At 41.8% G+C, this 18,396-nt stretch overlaps 4 protein-coding genes across 7 annotated transcripts; 2 read left to right on the top strand and 2 right to left on the bottom strand.

The window, feature by feature from the left end:
• The first annotated feature begins 5,419 nt into the window (after nt 1-5,419).
• Nucleotides 5,420-8,062, top strand: LOC113034192 (polyubiquitin-like). 2 transcript variants are annotated; one of them, XM_026188581.1, is made up of 2 exons: nt 5,420-5,795; nt 7,520-8,062. In XM_026188581.1, the coding sequence occupies exon 2, from the start codon at nt 7,532-7,534 to the stop codon at nt 7,994-7,996; it is 465 nt and encodes a 154-aa protein (XP_026044366.1). In that variant the 5' UTR covers nt 5,420-5,795; nt 7,520-7,531; the 3' UTR covers nt 7,997-8,062. The 2 variants fall into 2 exon arrangements, with proteins under 2 accessions (XP_026044366.1, XP_026044367.1); XM_026188582.1 differs by lacking the exon at nt 5,420-5,795 and adding an exon at nt 7,386-7,439.
• A 4-nt stretch (nt 8,063-8,066) lies between these two features.
• On the bottom strand, nt 8,067-10,632 carry pxmp2 (peroxisomal membrane protein 2). Its single transcript, XM_026188580.1, has 5 exons — nt 10,454-10,632; nt 9,995-10,117; nt 9,632-9,794; nt 8,788-8,907; nt 8,067-8,684 (listed from the first exon to the last, which is right to left on the bottom strand). The coding sequence occupies exons 1-5, from the start codon at nt 10,561-10,563 to the stop codon at nt 8,616-8,618; spliced, it is 585 nt and encodes a 194-aa protein (XP_026044365.1). The 5' UTR covers nt 10,564-10,632; the 3' UTR covers nt 8,067-8,615.
• A 1,217-nt stretch (nt 10,633-11,849) lies between these two features.
• Nucleotides 11,850-14,531, bottom strand: unga (uracil DNA glycosylase a). 2 transcript variants are annotated; one of them, XM_026186412.1, is made up of 7 exons: nt 14,245-14,531; nt 13,714-13,914; nt 13,535-13,630; nt 12,897-12,994; nt 12,630-12,718; nt 12,326-12,504; nt 11,850-12,242 (listed from the first exon to the last, which is right to left on the bottom strand). In XM_026186412.1, exons 1-7 carry the CDS (start codon nt 14,341-14,343, stop codon nt 12,102-12,104), a joined length of 903 nt encoding a protein of 300 aa, XP_026042197.1. In that variant the 5' UTR covers nt 14,344-14,531; the 3' UTR covers nt 11,850-12,101. The 2 variants fall into 2 exon arrangements, with proteins under 2 accessions (XP_026042197.1, XP_026042196.1); XM_026186411.1 differs by lacking the exon at nt 14,245-14,531 and having other exon boundaries at nt 11,858-12,242; nt 13,714-14,022.
• Nucleotides 14,083-17,536, top strand: alkbh2 (alkB homolog 2, alpha-ketoglutarate dependent dioxygenase). Of its 2 annotated transcripts, none has more exons than XM_026186413.1 (4): nt 14,083-14,143; nt 16,362-16,658; nt 16,732-16,930; nt 17,014-17,536. In XM_026186413.1, the coding sequence occupies exons 2-4, from the start codon at nt 16,379-16,381 to the stop codon at nt 17,348-17,350; spliced, it is 816 nt and encodes a 271-aa protein (XP_026042198.1). In that variant the 5' UTR covers nt 14,083-14,143; nt 16,362-16,378; the 3' UTR covers nt 17,351-17,536. The 2 variants fall into 2 exon arrangements, with proteins under 2 accessions (XP_026042198.1, XP_026042199.1); XM_026186414.1 differs by lacking the exon at nt 14,083-14,143 and adding an exon at nt 15,676-15,895.
• Nucleotides 17,537-18,396: the final 860 nt, after the last annotated feature.

Here is an 18,396-nt window from a genome sequence, read left to right as displayed (position 1 = left end):
TGCTTGGTGTAGTTGATAATCAACTGCCACAACAAGAGGAGGCAGTTGATGTTCCAGTAGGAGGCATCGAAATAAATCCTCCCCAGGAAATAGCAGGACCCTGGGAAAATAATAGAGCAGAGATGGGAGTAGCCGATAACATTGAAAGAAATCTACCCCAACAAATAGAACGACCCTTGGTCATTAATGGAGCAGAGATGGGAGTAGGAGATAACAGAGAAAGAAATCCACCCCAACAAATAGAACAACCATTGGTCATTCATTTAGCAGAGATGGGAGCAGGAGATTACAGAGAAAGAAATCCACCTCTAGAAATAGAACGACCCTTGTACAATAATGGAGCAGAAGAAGATCCAATGGACGAAATGAGGTGGTGGTGGGAAGATGAGGGATCTGAGAGCGACACTGAAAGTGTTCCTGATAGTGACACAGATGACAGTGATGACGATGGAGACAATGGCCAGGATGCTCCTGTGCTATTGCCCCCCAACCCAGTACCAGGCGGTTCGAGGAGGAGACCAAGAGAGGAGGAGGAGGAGGAGGATGAAGAAGAAGAAGATGGGAGAGCTAGAAAAATGTCTAAACACTGAATTTTGAGCTGAGCTGGACAGTCAGTGTTGCACCCATCTTTCAAAGCTACATGTGTCCTACATTGTGTTTCTTTCTGCAGAGGAGCTTGCATCTAATAAAAGCAGCAGGAACAAACACAGGAAACAAATAAAAAGGAAAAAGTGAAAAACTGTAAAGCAGAAAAGGAGGAAACAGAGACTCAACGAAGGAAGATAAATAACAGAAAGAAAAGAAGAAAATGTCATGCCTGTGTGAAGGCAGGCAGGCACCCAAGAGCAGGACTCACAGAGACAAACGTGGAGTCAAAACACCCGTCTTTATAGGGAGTTTGCCAATTGAACAGAAAACTAACTAAACTGGGGAAGCAACAGACAGGAAACCGGGCAAACAGAACAAACAGAGTAGAATGAAGAATGACGCAACGACGAACAGGGGAAGACTCAGACACTAAATACAAGAGGTGAACAGGACTGAAAGGAAACAGCTGGGAGACACGGCTGACACTGATTACACAGACGAGACAGGGAGAGCACAAAACTGAACACACTGACATAAGACACAGACCTTCAAAATAAAACAGGAAATGCACAGACTGGACTCAGAGACACAGTAACAGACAGAGAACAGAAGGAACACATGGGCAGAAACCAAACAGAGGGAACACAGAACCCAATGTCCTACATGTAACATGCTCAGAGACTGAATCTCGGCTGGCCCCCTCTGACCCACGGACTTAGTTTCCTGCCACCAGGGACCTGTTTACTAGACTTCCCCTATACCACCTGTGACCCAGTATGATTGTGCATACAAGTGGAAAGCAACATATGTGTCTCATATCACTGGTACCTTGTTAGATGGGGATGATTGTGGTCTCACTGGTCGCAGACATGGAGGGAGTGGTCCTATTGGTTGGCTCCCACATTAGGAAGGCGGGGTTGGGGCCTTCCTATCACCATTGTGCTAACGTAATTATACAATAGCATTTACAACACCACCATCTTCAAATAGAAAAACACATTATGGAATGCTATCAGTTGTGTATTGGCCTCCCCAAACCCTGGACCTCAACATTAGTGAATAGTAGGATCATCTTGACAGAGAAGGGAAGGAAAGGCAGCCAACATCCAAAGAAGAGCTTTGAATGCATGTCTTTATCCTGTCTTCCTTCTCACCCCAACCGGTCGCAGCAGATGACCGCCCCTCCCTGAGCCTGGTTCTGCCAGAGGTTTCTTCCTGTTAAAAGGGAGTATATCCTTCCCGCTGTCGCCAAAGTGCTTGCTCATAGGGGATCATATGATTGTTGGGTTTTTCTCTGTATCTATTATTCTACGATCTACTGTACAATATAAAGTGCTGTGAGGCGACTGTTGTTGTGATTTGGTGCAATATAAATAAAATTGAATTGAATTGAATTGAATGTCCTTCAAGAAGCCTGGAGAACTTTTCCTGAAGACTACTTTCGCTATAATAAAAACAAAATTTCAGAATTAAAGCAAAGGTAATGACTAGTTTGGGTGTTGTAGTCCTTTAATAATCAAGGAAAAGTAGTAAATCCACAATTTTAAAAAATGCTTTTATTATAAATAATCCTGGTGTGGATTACACACAAACCAATGTTTTACAGGCAGAACATTGCTCATCTGAGTTTTTACAGACCCAGAGTGAAATTCACACAAGTTCAGCTTTCATCACCTGATGAATGCACCACTGAAGCAGACCCACTCTGCTCTGTCTTTGAAGATTCACCATGAGAAATTGGCATTCCTTGCTCTAACTGTCCACAATATGAAAGTCACAGGAAAAACCGACATGTCTTTTTTTTTTATGTTTGTTTGTTTGTTTTAATCCACTGTGGTGCCACTTAAAATCCCTGTGTTTGAACAGTACACTTCAATTCTGCTTTAACAGCAATCGTTGATGTGCAGGGAAACAGGGTTAGCAAACTCACAACGCGAGTCTTCTTTCTCTGGGCCACATGTGTAATATTTATGTTTTTGTCCATCGAGCCACTCCATAGAGCTTTACCGCAAGTCATGTTTAATTGCAGCAGAGAATAAACACCAGCCTCCCGACCAGCTGCAAAACAGAAAAATAAACACGTGGACAAAATGCATAAATTTGCTGTAATGTAAGTTAATAAAGTAAGTTACATACCGCAAAAGCCTATAGCTCCTCCAGTCACACAACCACTGTACACAGCGTTCTTCCAGTCAGATATGCCTCTGTGCTGTAAGTGAAAGACAGTTATTACAAAACACTTTCAGTTATCACACAGAAAGTGTTTTGTTTTTCATCTGCATGGCAGGAGGTAGTAATGGCAGATAATCAATTAATCATTAATCAGCATATATCTGTAACAGTATTCTCATATAAATTACCATCACTTTGTTCAGTACTTCTAACGATTTGTTAACCTATCCTTTAACCACTTCTGCAAACAGCCTGTGCCTGACTTTATCATAATACATTACATGGTGACAATTGAACAAAGCATATAATTACAAAACCAGGTAGCAGTGGGAATGTGAGCATGATTTTGGAAGAAATCATAGAATTCTAGGAAAAAAGGGTTGAAAAATGTTTCTGTCTTCCTTCCAGCTGTGTCCATTTGTTGGTGACAAATGTTGCTGGATAGTGATGTGGACATAAGCATACCTAACTGAGTGTGTGAGGCAACATTTCCAGCAATGCTTGCAGTTGTAAAAATACTATATGCAATGCTAGATGAATATTATAACTGTTACTGTTTTAGGAGCAATAGATTATTATTTTTACTCCTGTTTTTTGCTTCCTGATTAAAACTAAATAAAGAAAATGTTGGACTTTGATTTGTGGGGAATATATTGTAGTGTTATGGCTAAATATCTATGTTAACGTCCATCCCCCTTAAAAAAAACAAGCAAAATGCTTTCATATTGTCTGTCTGTGCTTTAAGAACTGCAATAGTCCAAGGACGGGGGTGCCTACTGGGGTCAGCGGGGGAGCTGGCCCTAGGGAGGGGCATCCTCCCCTCCCTCCTTTTCCTCCCCATCCCCGGCTACCTCCCTCTTCCCGCTCCACCACACTCACCCACACAGGTAGGGCCTTGGGGTGCGGGTGTGTCACCAGGGTGCAGGGGAGACATTCCTCCCCCCCCTCTGTCCCCTTCTAGCCACCTGTGCCTCAATTTTATCTCACAACTTAGACATCCACATTACTTACACTCTCATAACACACACATATATATAGGGCCTTGAGGGTGGGCACGTTAACGGCGTCCAGTGGACGGTCTGTGTACTCAAACCTACCTGTGGCGCCGGTGCCCACCTCTCAATTTTAAATCCATGTAGACCTTGAGGGTTCTCGGGAGGGGCCGTGCTAACACCTGCTGCTCTCTGGCAGCAGCACCATGCTCTCCCTTGTTTTAAATGCACTTTAGAACAACACGCAGCAACACTACACATGAGTGGGAGGAGGGAGGTATGGGGTCTTCACACACCCCCGTTCTCTGCTAGCCATCGGGGCGGGGGGGCTGGGAGGAGATGTTGGCTGTCCGATTGGCCTCCCTGCTGCTGCGGAGCCTGGGACGGTCTGTTTGCCTCCACCTCGGGGGGAAGGGTAACATCTCTTGGGTCTGGGTTCTGTTTCCCCCTCTGGGGGCGAGGGTACCTGGACCCGGGGTATAGAGTATGTTTGGGGAGTGTGATTGTGTGTACATGTCTATTTATGTCAATCCTTGGTGAGTGCTGAGTGTTTGTATATGTGTGCATGAGGGTGGGAATGCATGTTTGTGTCTGTGTGTGCCTGTTTGTCTGTGTCTATATGTCAGGTCGGGTCTTAGACTCCACCTCTCTGGGAACTCCCAGGCCCTCCAAGGCCTATCTCCCCTCACCACACTCCCTGCCGGTGACTGATGCCCTCAGGGGTCGGTACATTGGTGGTTCTTGGTGTCCGGGGCTGGGCGCTCAGGTATGTACCAGCTCATTCCCCCCCCCCCCCCCCCCCTTTCTCACTGTCCCTCTCCCCTTCTGTTTTTCTTTTCCTTCCTCTTTCTTTCTCCCTTTCCTATCCCTCACTCATGTCTGTCCCATCTGTAACAACTGAAAATAAAATAAAATAAATAATAAAAACAAAGGTCGATCAAATGGACCAATACGGCAATGCCACGATGATCCATTTGGCAAAATAAATCCATTGGGTATCCTTGTTGGTCTTCAGACAACAATTCTGACGGCTAAACAACCAAATGGGACAGGCAAAAAAAAGAAAAGAAAAAAAAAGAACTGCAATAGTCGTGTATTCCTAGAATATGAGTATAATATTTTAACTAGGGGCAGCACGCCCATACGGTAAAAGAATACATTTTTCCTGGCCAAAATATATTTCAAATATATGGTAAATATATGTTGTATTTGTGATGCTCAAAAAAAGATATTTTTGAAATTGAAAATATCTTTTTTCAAAACAAAATGCATTTCAAAAGATATTTCAGAGTGAAGAAAACACATTTCCAACCTTACAGTAGAATGTATATCAAAGTATCCTTTATTTAAAATGTATTTAGTGCAACAATGATGATGATGATAATAATAATACTAAAAGTAACAACATGTTTTATGTTCATCTGCAAAACAGTTGGATTAAAAAAAACAGAGTCAAAGGTTTAGCAAGAATTAGACAGTTTATTTATTTGCTTACAGTATTTCACATTACACAATATCTCACTATAATGCAGCATTCACTTGACTTTGAAATTATCTGTCAGTGTTACAGTAAACAAGATACAACAACTGCTATGTACACTTTAGTTTTTGACAATATATACAATATAGTACTTAAAGGAACACACTCCACTTTTTTTTGGAAATGGGCTCATTCTTCATCTCCCTCAGAGTTAAAAATGCAGCGTCTTCTTTCTAGATCCGTACGTTAATAGGGCTCTGGAGCGTGATCTTACCGGATGGGGCGTGGCCAGGATTTTTGGTTGAGGCGCCATATTAGCAGGCCAAACAAATGCTTGCTGTGTGGTCGGTTGTAATGTTAGATTGCACTACCAGCAAAGGAATAAGCTTGAAAACGGGCTCTCTTTTCATTGTTTCCTCACCTGGAAGCATCATGAGGGAGCTTATGTGTTGGATGTTACCAAAAGAAGGCGTCTAGCCTGGATAGCGGCTGTGAGACGAGCTGATATTCAGTTCTCTACCATCCACAGATATCTGTTGGTGTGCTTCAGTATTTTCATTCTGGTAAGTTACTCTTTTTATTTTCAATGCGCTCTGAGGTCATAGCAAATTAGAACAAACATGAAGAACTACCTTTATTTATAAAGTTGCTAATTATTTGGCATTATTGCAGCAAACCAGCCTATGAAATGAATGACTGGGTTCCAACACTACACATGGGGCACTACGAAATCTTTGTACATGCTACATACATACTATATGCTAACACCATGCCAATCAGATTACTTCTTCCATGTGAGGGTGAAAAGGTGACCCTCCTGGATAAGATGGCAAAGGTTTGCTGCGTTTTGGTGAACATGTGCCCCAGTGTGTTAGTAAAACCAGGGGAAATGCTCTTGTTAAATACTCCTAAAAGTCTTGTGCTGTATATGCAGTGATACATTTTCAAAAGAGACAGTAAATTACAGAATGCTAGCAGTGGGTGATATTATATAAATGCTGTCATCATTTTATGTGAACATTTTGTCATTTGTAAACTATACATGACACTGATTCTACATTGTAACTGATGTGATGTTCTATAAACTGGTTTTAATTAAAAATAGGTAAACACCTGATTTTTTCTTTATTCAACTTTTGAACAGTGGTAATTAGTAAGTACATAATCAGTAAATGCAAATTATTTACAGGCCCCCCTAAATTAAAACATTATGGGTTATTCAGAACAGAACTATGCTTGGAGAAATATTTTCCCATCAGTTGATCCAACTCCTGCACAGTAGCAAGTGGAATTTTTCTGTTTTGAGGACGGCTTCTTTTACCTGTCACTACAGATGGTCTGTTTATGTTTTGATTGAGAGAGCCTTTTTTTGGGCAGCTGAAGAGGAGAAGTCTATCTTATGGCCAACCTCTGGCTGTATCTTGGTCATATTACCCAGCAAAACCCAGTATGCAGGTTCCTCTGTAACAGTCCTTGTGCCAGAGATCCTCACTGTTGCTTCTACTTTAAACAGAAGAGCAGGGACATGGGTGCAGCTCTCCGCGACTCCAGCCATACAGCTGCAGTGGGCGGCTTCAACCTTCCCTGTGATGCTCACAATGACCCATGGCTGAAATGCCGGTTGATTCAGTCTTTGAGAGTGCAGTACCTGAAACACACACAGACAAAGTTCAAGACACGAACTTTAATAAGCCAAGGCCGACACAAATGTGTTGTATCTATGTTCAAATACATTAATCTTAAATGTAACAAATAAAGTGTTTTTATGTATCCATCTATAGAAAGCTGCATGTTATATTTTAAATCTGCATGTTTCTTTTTAGAAACCTATCAGCAAAAGACTCAAGTATGTAATGCAAGGATGTAATCACTTTCAAAAGTGAGAAAGCATAAAGTTCGACTTTAAGTGACAATTGTGGACACCTAATATGATAAGGAGATTCTGCAGGTCATGCAGGCATTTTTCTTAAGTCTAGATTTTGTGAAGGAAAGGCTTTTTAATTACAGCATTAGAGCCAAGTCATGCTTAGACAATAGAAACTGAAAGTTGTTATGGCAGAGAGGGAAAACGAACCTTAGGTGAGTGTGAGGGTGTGGATCAGCTGAGGCAGAGTGTATATAAAGGCTGAGCCCTTCAACTTAGCTGCTGCTCGAGCATCATTTACGTTTCCACGTTTGAAGACTTGAAGTGAAAACGTCATCACAAGGTAGGAAGCTGATAAAGAACTGAAAAGTCATTTTTCCCCAGTGTGTGTGTTTTCTAATGGACTATTTTGAATTCTTTCAGACTACAACCAACATGGATATAACTATTAACATGCTGGGTGAGTCCCACACTCTGACCGTGAACCCAGAGGACACAGTTGGCTCTCTGAAAATAAAAATCCAGGAGAAATTGGAAGTCGACCCTCAGACGCAGAAACTGGATTTTCTGAACGGTCATCCCAACGACGACTCCAAACCCATCAGCTACTACGGCTTACAGCACGGCTCCCAGGTGTCCCTGCTGGTCACCGAGCCTCCTCCACCTGCTCCCATCCAGGTGTTCCTCAGAAATGAAAAGGAACAGATGAGCACCTACGACATCCAACCCGGCGAGACTGTGAGCAACTTCAAGAACAGAGTCGAGAAAAGAGAGGGGGTGCCAGCGAGCCAGCAGAGGCTCATTCACCAAGGCCGGGAGATGCAGGGTGGCAAACTGGAGGACTACAACGTCAGAAACCACAGCACCATCTACATGACTTTGCACCTGAGAGGAGGCTGAGGACACTTTAAAATGGTTCAGAAAACCCATGTATGTTATTTAATATTATAAACTTGACTTAACTCATTTATCATATTTATTAGTGCTTTTATTTTGGAAAAACAAGAACATTCCCATAGACCGTACAATATGGGTTCATTAACCAGTTTGCAAATCTGTGTTTTCTTTTGGCACAACAGATAAGTAACTCATACAAATCAACACGTTGGTGATTCTGTCATGACAAATACATGTTAACTGTACTTATTACAAAGCATAAAGTTAACAACAGGAGCCTACGTCTCTTCACATTTCCTCTGCCTGTGTCAGCTCAGGAAGGTGGGGCTGTCATTCTCAATGTTTGAGTCATATAAAGTAATAGTTTATTAGATCTTACACTGTTAAGATATAAATTTCAAGTCAAGTATTTAAAATGTTACAGCAACATGTGGTAATGGTTTCAGTCCACTTTAAATTTAATCACAAGCGCTTGTGTATGTGAAAATTAGTGACCAGATTAGGCACAGATTTATGGCAGTAAATGTAACAGTCTGTTGTATGATCTCAGTTTTAAGGCATTTACAAATATGCCAAAACTGTTTCCTGAAGATGTGTTTTCTCTAGAGACGTCTTGGTAGCATCATTTTCTCACAGATGCAAGGTAGGCATACCAAAATAAGGCGATCATGTTGGCAAACAGCACTCGGAACTGAAACCAGAAATGTACACAGAAACAGAAGGCGCGAAGAAATTAATTACATGTGGCGACAGAAAATAACTCATTCTCTGATGAAATGAAGTGAAATGTGTACCTGAACAGGGACAAAGTTGATGTTTATGAACTGGAAAGGGGTCCAAACTTTCCAGTTCATCTTCAAAGCGGTCCAATAACTTCTTCTCATCTTCTTTTCAAAATCAGTCCATCCTTTAGCCTAAGGGACAGTGGTTACAGTCATATTACATGCTTATATATAAAATCTTTATATCGTGGACATGATAATTAATACTATGGTAAATGTCCAGGTTGGATCGGGTACTTTGCCAGGTTCTTGGTGTCAGATGAGCATGAAAATGAGTTCACTGTACTCAAATGGCCTCCACAATCAGCAGATCTCAATCGAATTGAGCACCTATGGGATGCAGTGGAATTGGAGACATGCAACCAACAAATCTGCAGAATCTGTGCGATGCCATCATGTCACTACAGACAAAAATCTCTGAGGAATGTCTCCGGCACCTTCTGTGCCATTAAAAAAAAATCAAGACAGTTCTGAAGACAAAAGTAGATCCAGCTCAATAGTAGCAAGGTGTCCCTAATAAATTGGCCAATGAGTGTACATCATAGTGCCAGTCCAATGTTAGGACATATGTATGGCATTAAAGCTTGTTAAGATACTGGCAATGGTGTGTATAATGAACAACAAAAAATTGTTGTTCATTGAACCACAACAACTACGCTTAAACACCATTCCAGTGCAATGAAAAAGCAAAACTGGACTCCTAAGTTGTGTGAGCTGTTTTGATAAATTAAGAAATAATTAAATGAGGTGAGGGCCTCTGCTGCCTCAGTTTTGACATGACTTTTTTTTGCATTAGAGAGCAGGTGTCCCTCTATACTGAGCTAATTTGAAAGCAATGGTGTCTGAGATGACCCACCTCCAGGATGTTCATTACAAAGTAGAAAAGGAGCAGAAAGCCCGGGGCAAAAATAAGCCGGTCCAGCAGCAGACGTTTGACTACACAAAACCGATCTGTGGTGGGAATCCATACTTCCATCAGCTGGTAAAACAAGTGGCTCACGGGTCCTGTAATAAGCAACCTGAAACACACAACAAGGGCAAATATGAATAGCAGAAGAACATCTAAATGTTATCACATAACTGTGTTATCACAGACACCAATAACATTGGACAGTGTTCGATTAGTTTTATCAGAGTCTAACTGGAACAACATCACAATCACAGACCTGCAGCCTTAAAACAAGTCAGTGCTCAGTCTGCTTTCTTTACTGGATCTCACCCATAAATGGCGTAGCGTGCAGCTCCAGCTGCATCGATATTACTGACAGGAGCTCCCTTCTGGGCTTTTTTTCTCGCCTCCACAAACTGAGACAGAAGGTTTCCTAAAGCAGAGAGGATGCCACTGAAAATACAAAGGACACACACACACACACACACACAACTGTCAATAAGTATCAATAGTCCACTTGCAAAAGACTTAGTGGGGGAGGTTTTCAGGACAGATGCTGATTGGCTAAAAGCAGTGCTGTGACAAAATGAGTGTGCGTTCAATGCAAACAAAGTCTTAAAGAACCTGAAGACGAGCAGGAAACAAAACACTGATAAAAAACACTTTTCTTAGTTACAGTGTAATAAACGTCCCAAGAAACCTGACTACAGTACAGTGGTTTGGCTGTCAGTAAATGGGAGCTTCTAACTTGCAACACTGTCAAAGTGCAGAAACGCGACGTGTACTGACCTGGTTACAGATTTAGTCAGGATGGGGTATTTCTTCAGGAGGACCAGGTACTGCTGGAGTAACCTGAAATGTACGGAGGAGTCCCGCACGGAGCGGCTCTGCACGGGCATTCTCAGTTTTCTACCTGTGTGAATATTACTACCACTACCGCCTCTCTTCCTGTCGACGTCATTGCGTCACTGGTGGCGCCATGCATTGACGTCTACATCCGAAACAGTTCGGAAACGAGCATGAAAAAGAAAGAAAAGAAAAAAAAATTCACCTTAATTTCACCATCCACCATTAAGCAATAATTTTGAGTAAAATGCAGTTGAAATACGTAAAATAAAATGTTTATTTAGTAAATAATTAATCGCCCTTGGTATAAACTAAATATATATCAATCAAGTACATTTCATTCGACCAGATTTAATATTTTAAATTGCGTGTATGCTAGATGGGAAATGTACATGTAATTAAATTAGTTAAGGTCTGTATTTTTTTTTGGTGTATGCTGCATAAATGTTCCATAAACTTGAAGAACATAAAATAAAAGAAAGAAAGAAAAACTACCTTTTAACAGAAAGAAACCTTCAGCATAACCAGGCTCATAGAGGGACGGACATTAGCCGTGACTGGTTGGGCCCCGAGATTATTAATAACTGATTATTAAATGCAGAGTGGTGAATAAATACACAGCAAGGGAAACTATATACTTTCTTCTTCCTATGATTATTATTATTAGAAAGAAAATTATTAAATTAATCTGCAATGTGACCTCTTTTGGTCAGCACTAGTTAGCATGGGCCCCTCACAGCAAGGTGATTGAGCATGAATCAAGAAATTTAAAAAATGTTTCTTCTTAAAAAAGTATTCAGTTTCCACAGCATATCTCAGTTTTCCAGTCTACAACCTTCACATGTGCCTTACAGGTTTATAGATCGGAGTAGACCTATAAATGTACAACAGATATTATAAACATTTATCTCATATAATTTTTGGTTATATTAGACACAGCTAACCTGTAACAAGAACATTACAATGACTCTGACTACTTTATGTTAAAGTTTAAAAGCAGTTTGTTTTTTTAGCCTAGGTTAAACCCAAAAATGTATCCATCTAAGTATGAAAGCACAATGTTGATTTATAGTTGATGTATGCTACTTTATACTTCTACTTACACCCCATTTAGGAGAAAATAGTTTTAGTTGGTCCCTCAGATTATTTTTCAAGTTAATAGTTTACAAAACTATGAACTACTTTAAATTACTGTGAGAGAAAAAAAAAAAAACTACCCTTATTCAACAGCAGACCCTAACAGAACTCAGTGTTACAGACGTCAGAGGTAGTCAACATGCCTGGCATTAAAACACTATATCTGCCTTTTGGAATCACTTTAATTAACCCAACATTTATGTAAAAAAGTAAGAACAAAAAAGGAACTTTATTGTTTAACCTAAAAAGAGCAATAGTGTACAAAACATATTTACAACATGGAAACTGTTATGTGCATACAAAGATATGCAGTTCAACATTAAGCTTTAGCCAAAAGGCTTTCAAAAAAACTATACAGAAAAAGCTGCCAATACTAAGAAGATGCAAAAACAGGTTGCAGGAAAGCTTATGGGTGTTTTGGTCTGTAGTTGAACACATGCTAGAAAACTAGAATTCAAAGTGCTTTCCAGTCAATGGGAGACTTTCCAGATTTTTGTAGCAGCTCGTTGGCCTTTGAGAAGTGTCTGCACCCAAAAAACCCCCGATGAGCAGACAGGGGAGACGGATGAACAGCCTGCAAGACGTGGTGACGTTTCTATAAACACACAGAGAGAAAACTTAGTATGAAAACACATTATAAAGCTTAAGCTGAATGAGCCTGAATTAAAAACAACTGACCCTGTCTATAGCAGCTCCTTTCTTCTGAGCATACGATCCCCACAGCATGAAGATGAGGCCCTCCAGGTTTTTGCTGAGCCACTGCACCACAACGTCAGTGAATGCCTCCCAGCCTCGGTCTTTGTGGGAGTTGGCCTGGTGCGCTCGGACAGTCAGCACAGCGTTGAGCAACAGCACTCCTGGTGAGCAAGGTCAAAAAAAAAAAAAGGAGGAGGAGAGCAGGTTTGTTGCAGCTCTCTTATTGTGGAACTATGATTAAACATTTAACAAAATGGGTTTTTTTGTTTTGTTTTTTTTCAAGTACCTTGTTGGGCCCATCCAGTCAGATCTCCATGTCCCGGGTGCTGGAAGCCTTTGATGTCAGAGCTCAGCTCTTTGAACATGTTCTCCAAGCTGGAAATGAAAAGGATCTGACTCAACAGCACTGATTTCAATTAACTCACAAATTTCCAACACAGGGAACAAGCAGGTATGAAAGTTATTCATTCACAGAAGAAGAAAGAAGAAATTGCATGAAGAAAGCCATTTATATGTGTTTTTCCCCCATCAGAGGTAGTGAAGGGCTTCAAACCTGGGGGGAGGAGGCACTGGTCTCTTCACACTGAAGCACAATCCATGAGCTTGGTTAGGACCGTGATATGGATCCTGGCCAAGGATCACCACTTTTACCTGGAATTGTAGACACACGTTTGGGTTAGGCGACTGTGACAGAGTAAAGGACACCTCAGATAATACATCACACAGGAAATTTTTTTTTATGCAGTTGTCTGCTGGGGAGATGGCAGCGCAGAGAGGGTTGGCTCGGTCCTGCATAGTCCCCTAAACCCCATAGAGGAAGTGGGTGAGACGAGGACGTTAGCCAAACTAATGTCGATTATGGACAACACCTCACACCCCGTGCATAAGACTGTGGAGGCCCTGAGCAGCTTCTCGAGCAGCAGACTGTTCCTTCATCCCGACAACAGTCGCACTGTACAGTATACACACAGAATAAATACCGTCTAAAAATACATGTGTATCATTATCACTCCCACTGCGCTTTATGTACATCTACAAATATAATAACAGCACAAAAAAAAAAAAAAAAAAAAACTGTAACAAGTGAATTTCCCCACTGTTGGATGAAACAAAGTCTATGTCTACGTCTAACAACCAGTGTCACTGAAGCTCAATCTGTACATGGCATCGATTGTCAGTTTACACACTTACATCTCGGATGTCACACATCTGTGTCCAGGTAAATACATGTTCAGCAGGTGGGTAAACTGTGTGGCGTTTCCTCTCTTCACAAACAAAACTCGTCAGCTGTGGGAGAGATGTGAAGTCACTATAACTGTTCAAAACAACAGAGACACAGTGTGCAGTATCCCGTCTCCTCCTCTTCTCACTTGTTTGAAGTACGGCTTTCCAAACTCAGCCGACAGCGCCTTCCTCCAGCTCTCCCCGAACCCTGGTGGTGTTTGAACGGAAGACAGTCTCTCCAGCGCCGCTTTCTTGTTGCGGGCGATCTTGTCCAGCTGCTCCGGGGACAGAGGGGCAGGGCGTGGGCTGCTCTGCTCCGTCTCCACCCCACAGCCCTTCTGCTTTTTCTGGATAATTTTAATGTATTGAGAAACACATAGAACTGGTGAGAAGCGGACAGCCGGGGGTCTAAACGGCTTCAGAAAGTGTCGACAGAGCGGTGGAATCATAGTCGCGCTGCGAGTGTCACGCTGAACACCAACAACACAGCGGTGGCTTTGAACGCAGCTTGGAGTACGCGAACGCGTCGCGGGAAACTACAAATCTCCCAGTGTCTGAAACGCTCATGACTCCACTGTAAGTTTTTTAAATACATGCCAACAAGCTAATATAAAACTTATAAGGTACATATTTAACTCTTAAAATTTAAACTGTTTTAAAAAAGAAATGACACTCACCGGCTCGTTTGCATCCTCCTCGGATTCAATTAACTCCGTAGAAGTCCTCTTCTTCGAAACTGGCGAAAAAAATGAGTTAATAGTCTTCTGTCCAATCATTTTGTCTAAAACACTGCGGTGGTAACCTGCTGTAAACCAAGAGAGTTAAAAAAAAAATACCCGGAATGAGAATAAAACAGCAGTCTGCTGCTCCGAAACCCAAATCTCCCCAAGTGGGAATAACACATTTGGCGCCTAAACAGTGACGGCACAGAGATATGTTAATGAGCTGAGGGGTGTTCAAGACACACTACTGTTTGGCGTTTTATGTTGTTAAAAGTAAGCGTGCAGCACCTAGCATAAGGATAAGCGTCTATTTACATGAATAAAAAAAGTGTCTGTCTGACGTTTTTAGGGATTTTTTTGTTGTTGTTATTTAAGGTGTTTGTTGAACGAAACAAAACGTCCACGTAATGATGACCAGAAAGCCTCATATTTAAATCAGTTTTGAGTCATTTTTCATGCAAAATAACTGAGCATATTTTCTGCTGTTCTTCTTTCCGGTGTTGTGCCAAAAAGTGATTGTCTGCCAAAAAGTGATTTCCAGTGTTTCTGTGTATTTTTTATGTGTAATATCTTTACGTATGTTCGTAAATAGACTTCGGTGAACAGGGGATACAAAGGGGTTACATAAAGAATTAAAAATTATCTGTTTTTTAAGTATCTTTACAACTTGTACTTACATTATAACCAATCCGGTCCTTTATCCCCACTTAAAATATTTTTACAGAACTATTGTAATATTTGCTGCCATTTCTGCTGTGCTCTTGGCCAACTTACTCTTACAAAATACATTTTTAATGTTAATGAGATTTTTTTTACTGCATAAATAAAGGTTATATAAAAGTCGCTGCCAAAAACTGATTGCGGCTTGTATCTTGCTACACGAATGTTGTTTGTGGCTCAAGATGACTTTATGTCATCCATAAGGGATGCATTTGACATATGTTTAACATATTATAGCCCAACAAGTTACTTATAGCACTTTAAATATGAGCAATCGCTTTTTGGCAAATACCGGAAATCAGTTTTTGGCAGACAATCACTTTTTGGCACAACACCGGTAAACTAAACATGCACTCACCGGCCACTTTGTTAGGTATACCGGGTCAACTGCCCATAATGCAGGTCGGCCAGTTGCGTCACATAATAGAATTTTAGTGCATTTAGAAATGCAGACATAGCGAGGAAGACCTGTTGAAGTCCAAACTGAGCACCATAGTGGGGGAAAGGTGAACGTGGCATGGTTTTTGGTGACAGACAGGCTGTTCTGAGTATTTCAGAAACTGCTGGTTTGCTGGGATTTGACCACACACCCATCTTTAGTGTTTACAGAGGATGGTCTGAAGAAAAGAAAAATATCCAGTGAGCAGAAGCTCAGTGGACGAGAATGCCTTGTTGATGTCAGAAGACAATGACCAGACTACTTCCAGCTCATAGGAAGGCTACAGGAAGTCAAATAAACACTTGCTCACAACAGCTGAAGCTTGACGCAAAAGGGCTACAGCAAGCGAGGATGCAGTGGCCACCAAAATTGGATAAAGATCATTAGAACATTAGAAAAACGCTGCCTGGTCTGATAAGTCTGGATTTCTGCTGCAACATTCAGATGGTAGGGTCAGAATATGGAGTAAAGAGCATGAAAGCAATGATCAGTCCTGCTTTGTATCAAAGGTCCAGGCTGCAGGTGGTGTAATGCTGTGGAGGATATTTTCTTAGTACACTCACAGGCACACTTACTACTAACTGAGCATTGTTTAAACCCCACAGCTTTGCTGACCATGTCTGTCCCAACAGTGAATCTATCTTCTGATGCCTGGTTCAAGCAGGATAACACACCATGCCACAAAACTAAGATAATCTCAAACTGGTTTCTTGAACATGCCAATGAGTTCACTGTACTCAAATGGTCTCTACAGTCATCAGATTTGAATCTAGTAGAGCACGTTTGGAATGTGTTGGAACAGGAGATTCATATCATGGATGTGCACCAGACTGCAGCAACTGTGTGATGCTGTCGTGTTAATATGGACCAACATCTTTGAGGAATGCTAATGTTTCCTCTTTCCATCACTCAGGTATTAAAAATCCACCAATGGAAAAGTTTGTGATTCAGGATCGGAACAAACGTCGCTGCACCAGTGACACTCCAGCAGGAAGTCCGAGAAAAAAGATTAAACAGGAAAGAGACGAGAAAATAAAGGAGGAAGACTCTGAAGATGATGAGGATGCAGCCTTTGCAGAGTTCTCCAAACCTGTTCCCTGGCAAAAAATAGAAGCAGAGGGACTAGACTGTGATTATGCACTGCTTTTCTCTAAAGAGGAGGCAGACTGCCTTTTTACACAGCTGGAGGAGGAGGTGGTGTATGCAACAGGTACATCAACCCTGTTTTCTTTAAAGTTATGAGCAGAAGTTGCAGTGCATTTTAACTGTTGCGCTTGTTCCAGGTGAAGAGTCAAAGGTCCAGGTGTATGGAAAGGTGTACAACATACCGAGAAAGCAGGCCACGTATGGAGACGCAGGCCTAACGTACACTTATTCTGGGGTGAGGCGTATAGCCTGCCCATGGACTCCAACTTTGGAATACATTCGAGACACTGTCACTAAAACGACAGGACAGACATTCAACTTTGTCTTGGTCAACAGGTGAGAAATGACTGATGCAAGCTGTAAATGTCACAGTTTTGAGATTTGGAGGTTTTACTGATCAACACACTTTTCTCCATCAGGTACAAAGATGGGCAAGATCACATGGGCGAGCACCGTGACGACGAGAAGGAGCTGGACCCCGGCTGTCCCATCGCGTCGGTCTCTCTGGGAGCAGCGCGGGACTTCTTCTTCAAACACAGAGACTCGCGAGGAAAGCAGAGCCGCCGACAAATTGAACCTGTGAAGCTGGAGCTCGCTCACGGAAGCCTGCTCCTCATGAACCCGCCGACCAACACCTTCTGGTACCACAGCCTCCCTGTCCGCAAGAAGATCCTCCTGCCTCGCATTAACCTCACATTCAGGCGCATTCTGCTGGACAGCAAGCGTGAGACCAAGGCAAAGCCGGGTGTAAGTTAGGGACATGGCCATGTGCACAGCCACTAACAGCACAGCTCCAATTTAAGCAACTTGACACTCTGGAGGAAGACTGTCTTAATTTTTTTCAGTGAATCAGCATTTAACTTTGCTCAACTCATATTCATGTTTCTGTTCGAAAAGAAGGCAAAGACTTCAGATCAATAAATGTAAACAGTTGACTTGTGAGCTTGTTAGTTCTCATTGATTGGACTGCTGCTGCTGTACTCTAGCAGCTCTGGAAAGTAAAAGGTCGCTGGGTTGCATTTAAAGGAAAGGCATGTAAACAATGAAAATGTACTTCTTAGTGGATTGTCAGGTTGGTCCAAATGTAGACTGCTTTAATCAGACTTCTCTTTAATGGGCTTAAATGGGTATGAGAGGAGGGTGCATGACTTCAGCATCAGTTTGTTCCCTGGATATGGAAATATTTGTTGATACAGGAGCTTTTTTTATGTTCCAGAGTTGTCAGATTCCAAGGTTATATACACTCGCCAATTTATTAGGTTGGACCCCTTTTACCTTCAGAGTAGTCCCCAGGTATTTTGGTCCATGTTAGCATCCTATAGTTGTTTTAGATTCATGATGCAAATTTTCTGTTTGCCCCCACATCCCAAAGGTGCTCTATTAGATTGCTGCCACAATCATTAGATGGCAAATTTTGGTAAGACTATACCAATTGTAGCCTCAATTTTCTATTGTTAGCTGAAAGGACTAGCACCCAGTGTGGTCTCCTGCTGCTGTAGCCCATCTGCTTTGCAGTTCCAGCATTCAGAGATGCTCTTCTGCATGCCTTGGTTGTAACAAGTGGTTGAGTTACGGTTGCTTTCAGATCAGCTGGAGGAAGTCTGGACAGTCTTCTCTGACTCTGGCACTTAGAACTGCAGCTCACTGGTTATTTTCCTTTTCAGACCACACTCTGTAAACCTCAGAGATGATTGTGTGGGAAAGGCCCAAGTAGATCAGCAGTTTGATTAGGGTGAACATTTGATCAGATAAAAGATTTGCTGCCTTTGGTATACCAGTAACAAGTATACTTTTAAACCTCT

The sequence above is a fragment of the Astatotilapia calliptera genome, chromosome 12, assembly GCF_900246225.1.
Source record: "Astatotilapia calliptera chromosome 12, fAstCal1.2, whole genome shotgun sequence".
NCBI lineage: Eukaryota > Metazoa > Chordata > Actinopteri > Cichliformes > Cichlidae > Astatotilapia > Astatotilapia calliptera.
The sequence above is the reverse complement of the archived record's forward strand: the minus strand, read 5'-3'. Positions and strand labels throughout refer to the sequence as shown.

Coding starts and splice junctions, on each gene's coding strand:
- alkbh2 (XM_026186413.1), top strand. CDS start 16,379: ATGGAAAAGTTTGTGATTCAGGATCGGAACAAACGTCGCTGCACCAGT. Junction 16,659..16,731: donor GGAGGTGGTGTATGCAACAG/GTACATCAACCC, acceptor CGCTTGTTCCAG/GTGAAGAGTCAAAGGTCCAG. Junction 16,931..17,013: donor AACTTTGTCTTGGTCAACAG/GTGAGAAATGAC, acceptor TTTCTCCATCAG/GTACAAAGATGGGCAAGATC.
- unga (XM_026186411.1), bottom strand. CDS start 14,016: ATGATTCCACCGCTCTGTCGACACTTTCTGAAGCCGTTTAGACCCCCG. Junction 12,995..13,534: donor AGATGTGTGACATCCGAGAT/GTAAGTGTGTAA, acceptor CTACAATTCCAG/GTAAAAGTGGTGATCCTTGG. Junction 12,243..12,325: donor AAGGAGCTGCTATAGACAGG/GTCAGTTGTTTT, acceptor GTGTGTTTATAG/AAACGTCACCACGTCTTGCA.
- LOC113034192 (XM_026188581.1), top strand. CDS start 7,532: ATGGATATAACTATTAACATGCTGGGTGAGTCCCACACTCTGACCGTG.
- pxmp2 (XM_026188580.1), bottom strand. CDS start 10,563: ATGCCCGTGCAGAGCCGCTCCGTGCGGGACTCCTCCGTACATTTCAGG. Junction 9,795..9,994: donor GCACGCTACGCCATTTATGG/GTGAGATCCAGT, acceptor TGTGTGTTTCAG/GTTGCTTATTACAGGACCCG. Junction 8,685..8,787: donor TCAACTTTGTCCCTGTTCAG/GTACACATTTCA, acceptor TTCTGGTTTCAG/TTCCGAGTGCTGTTTGCCAA.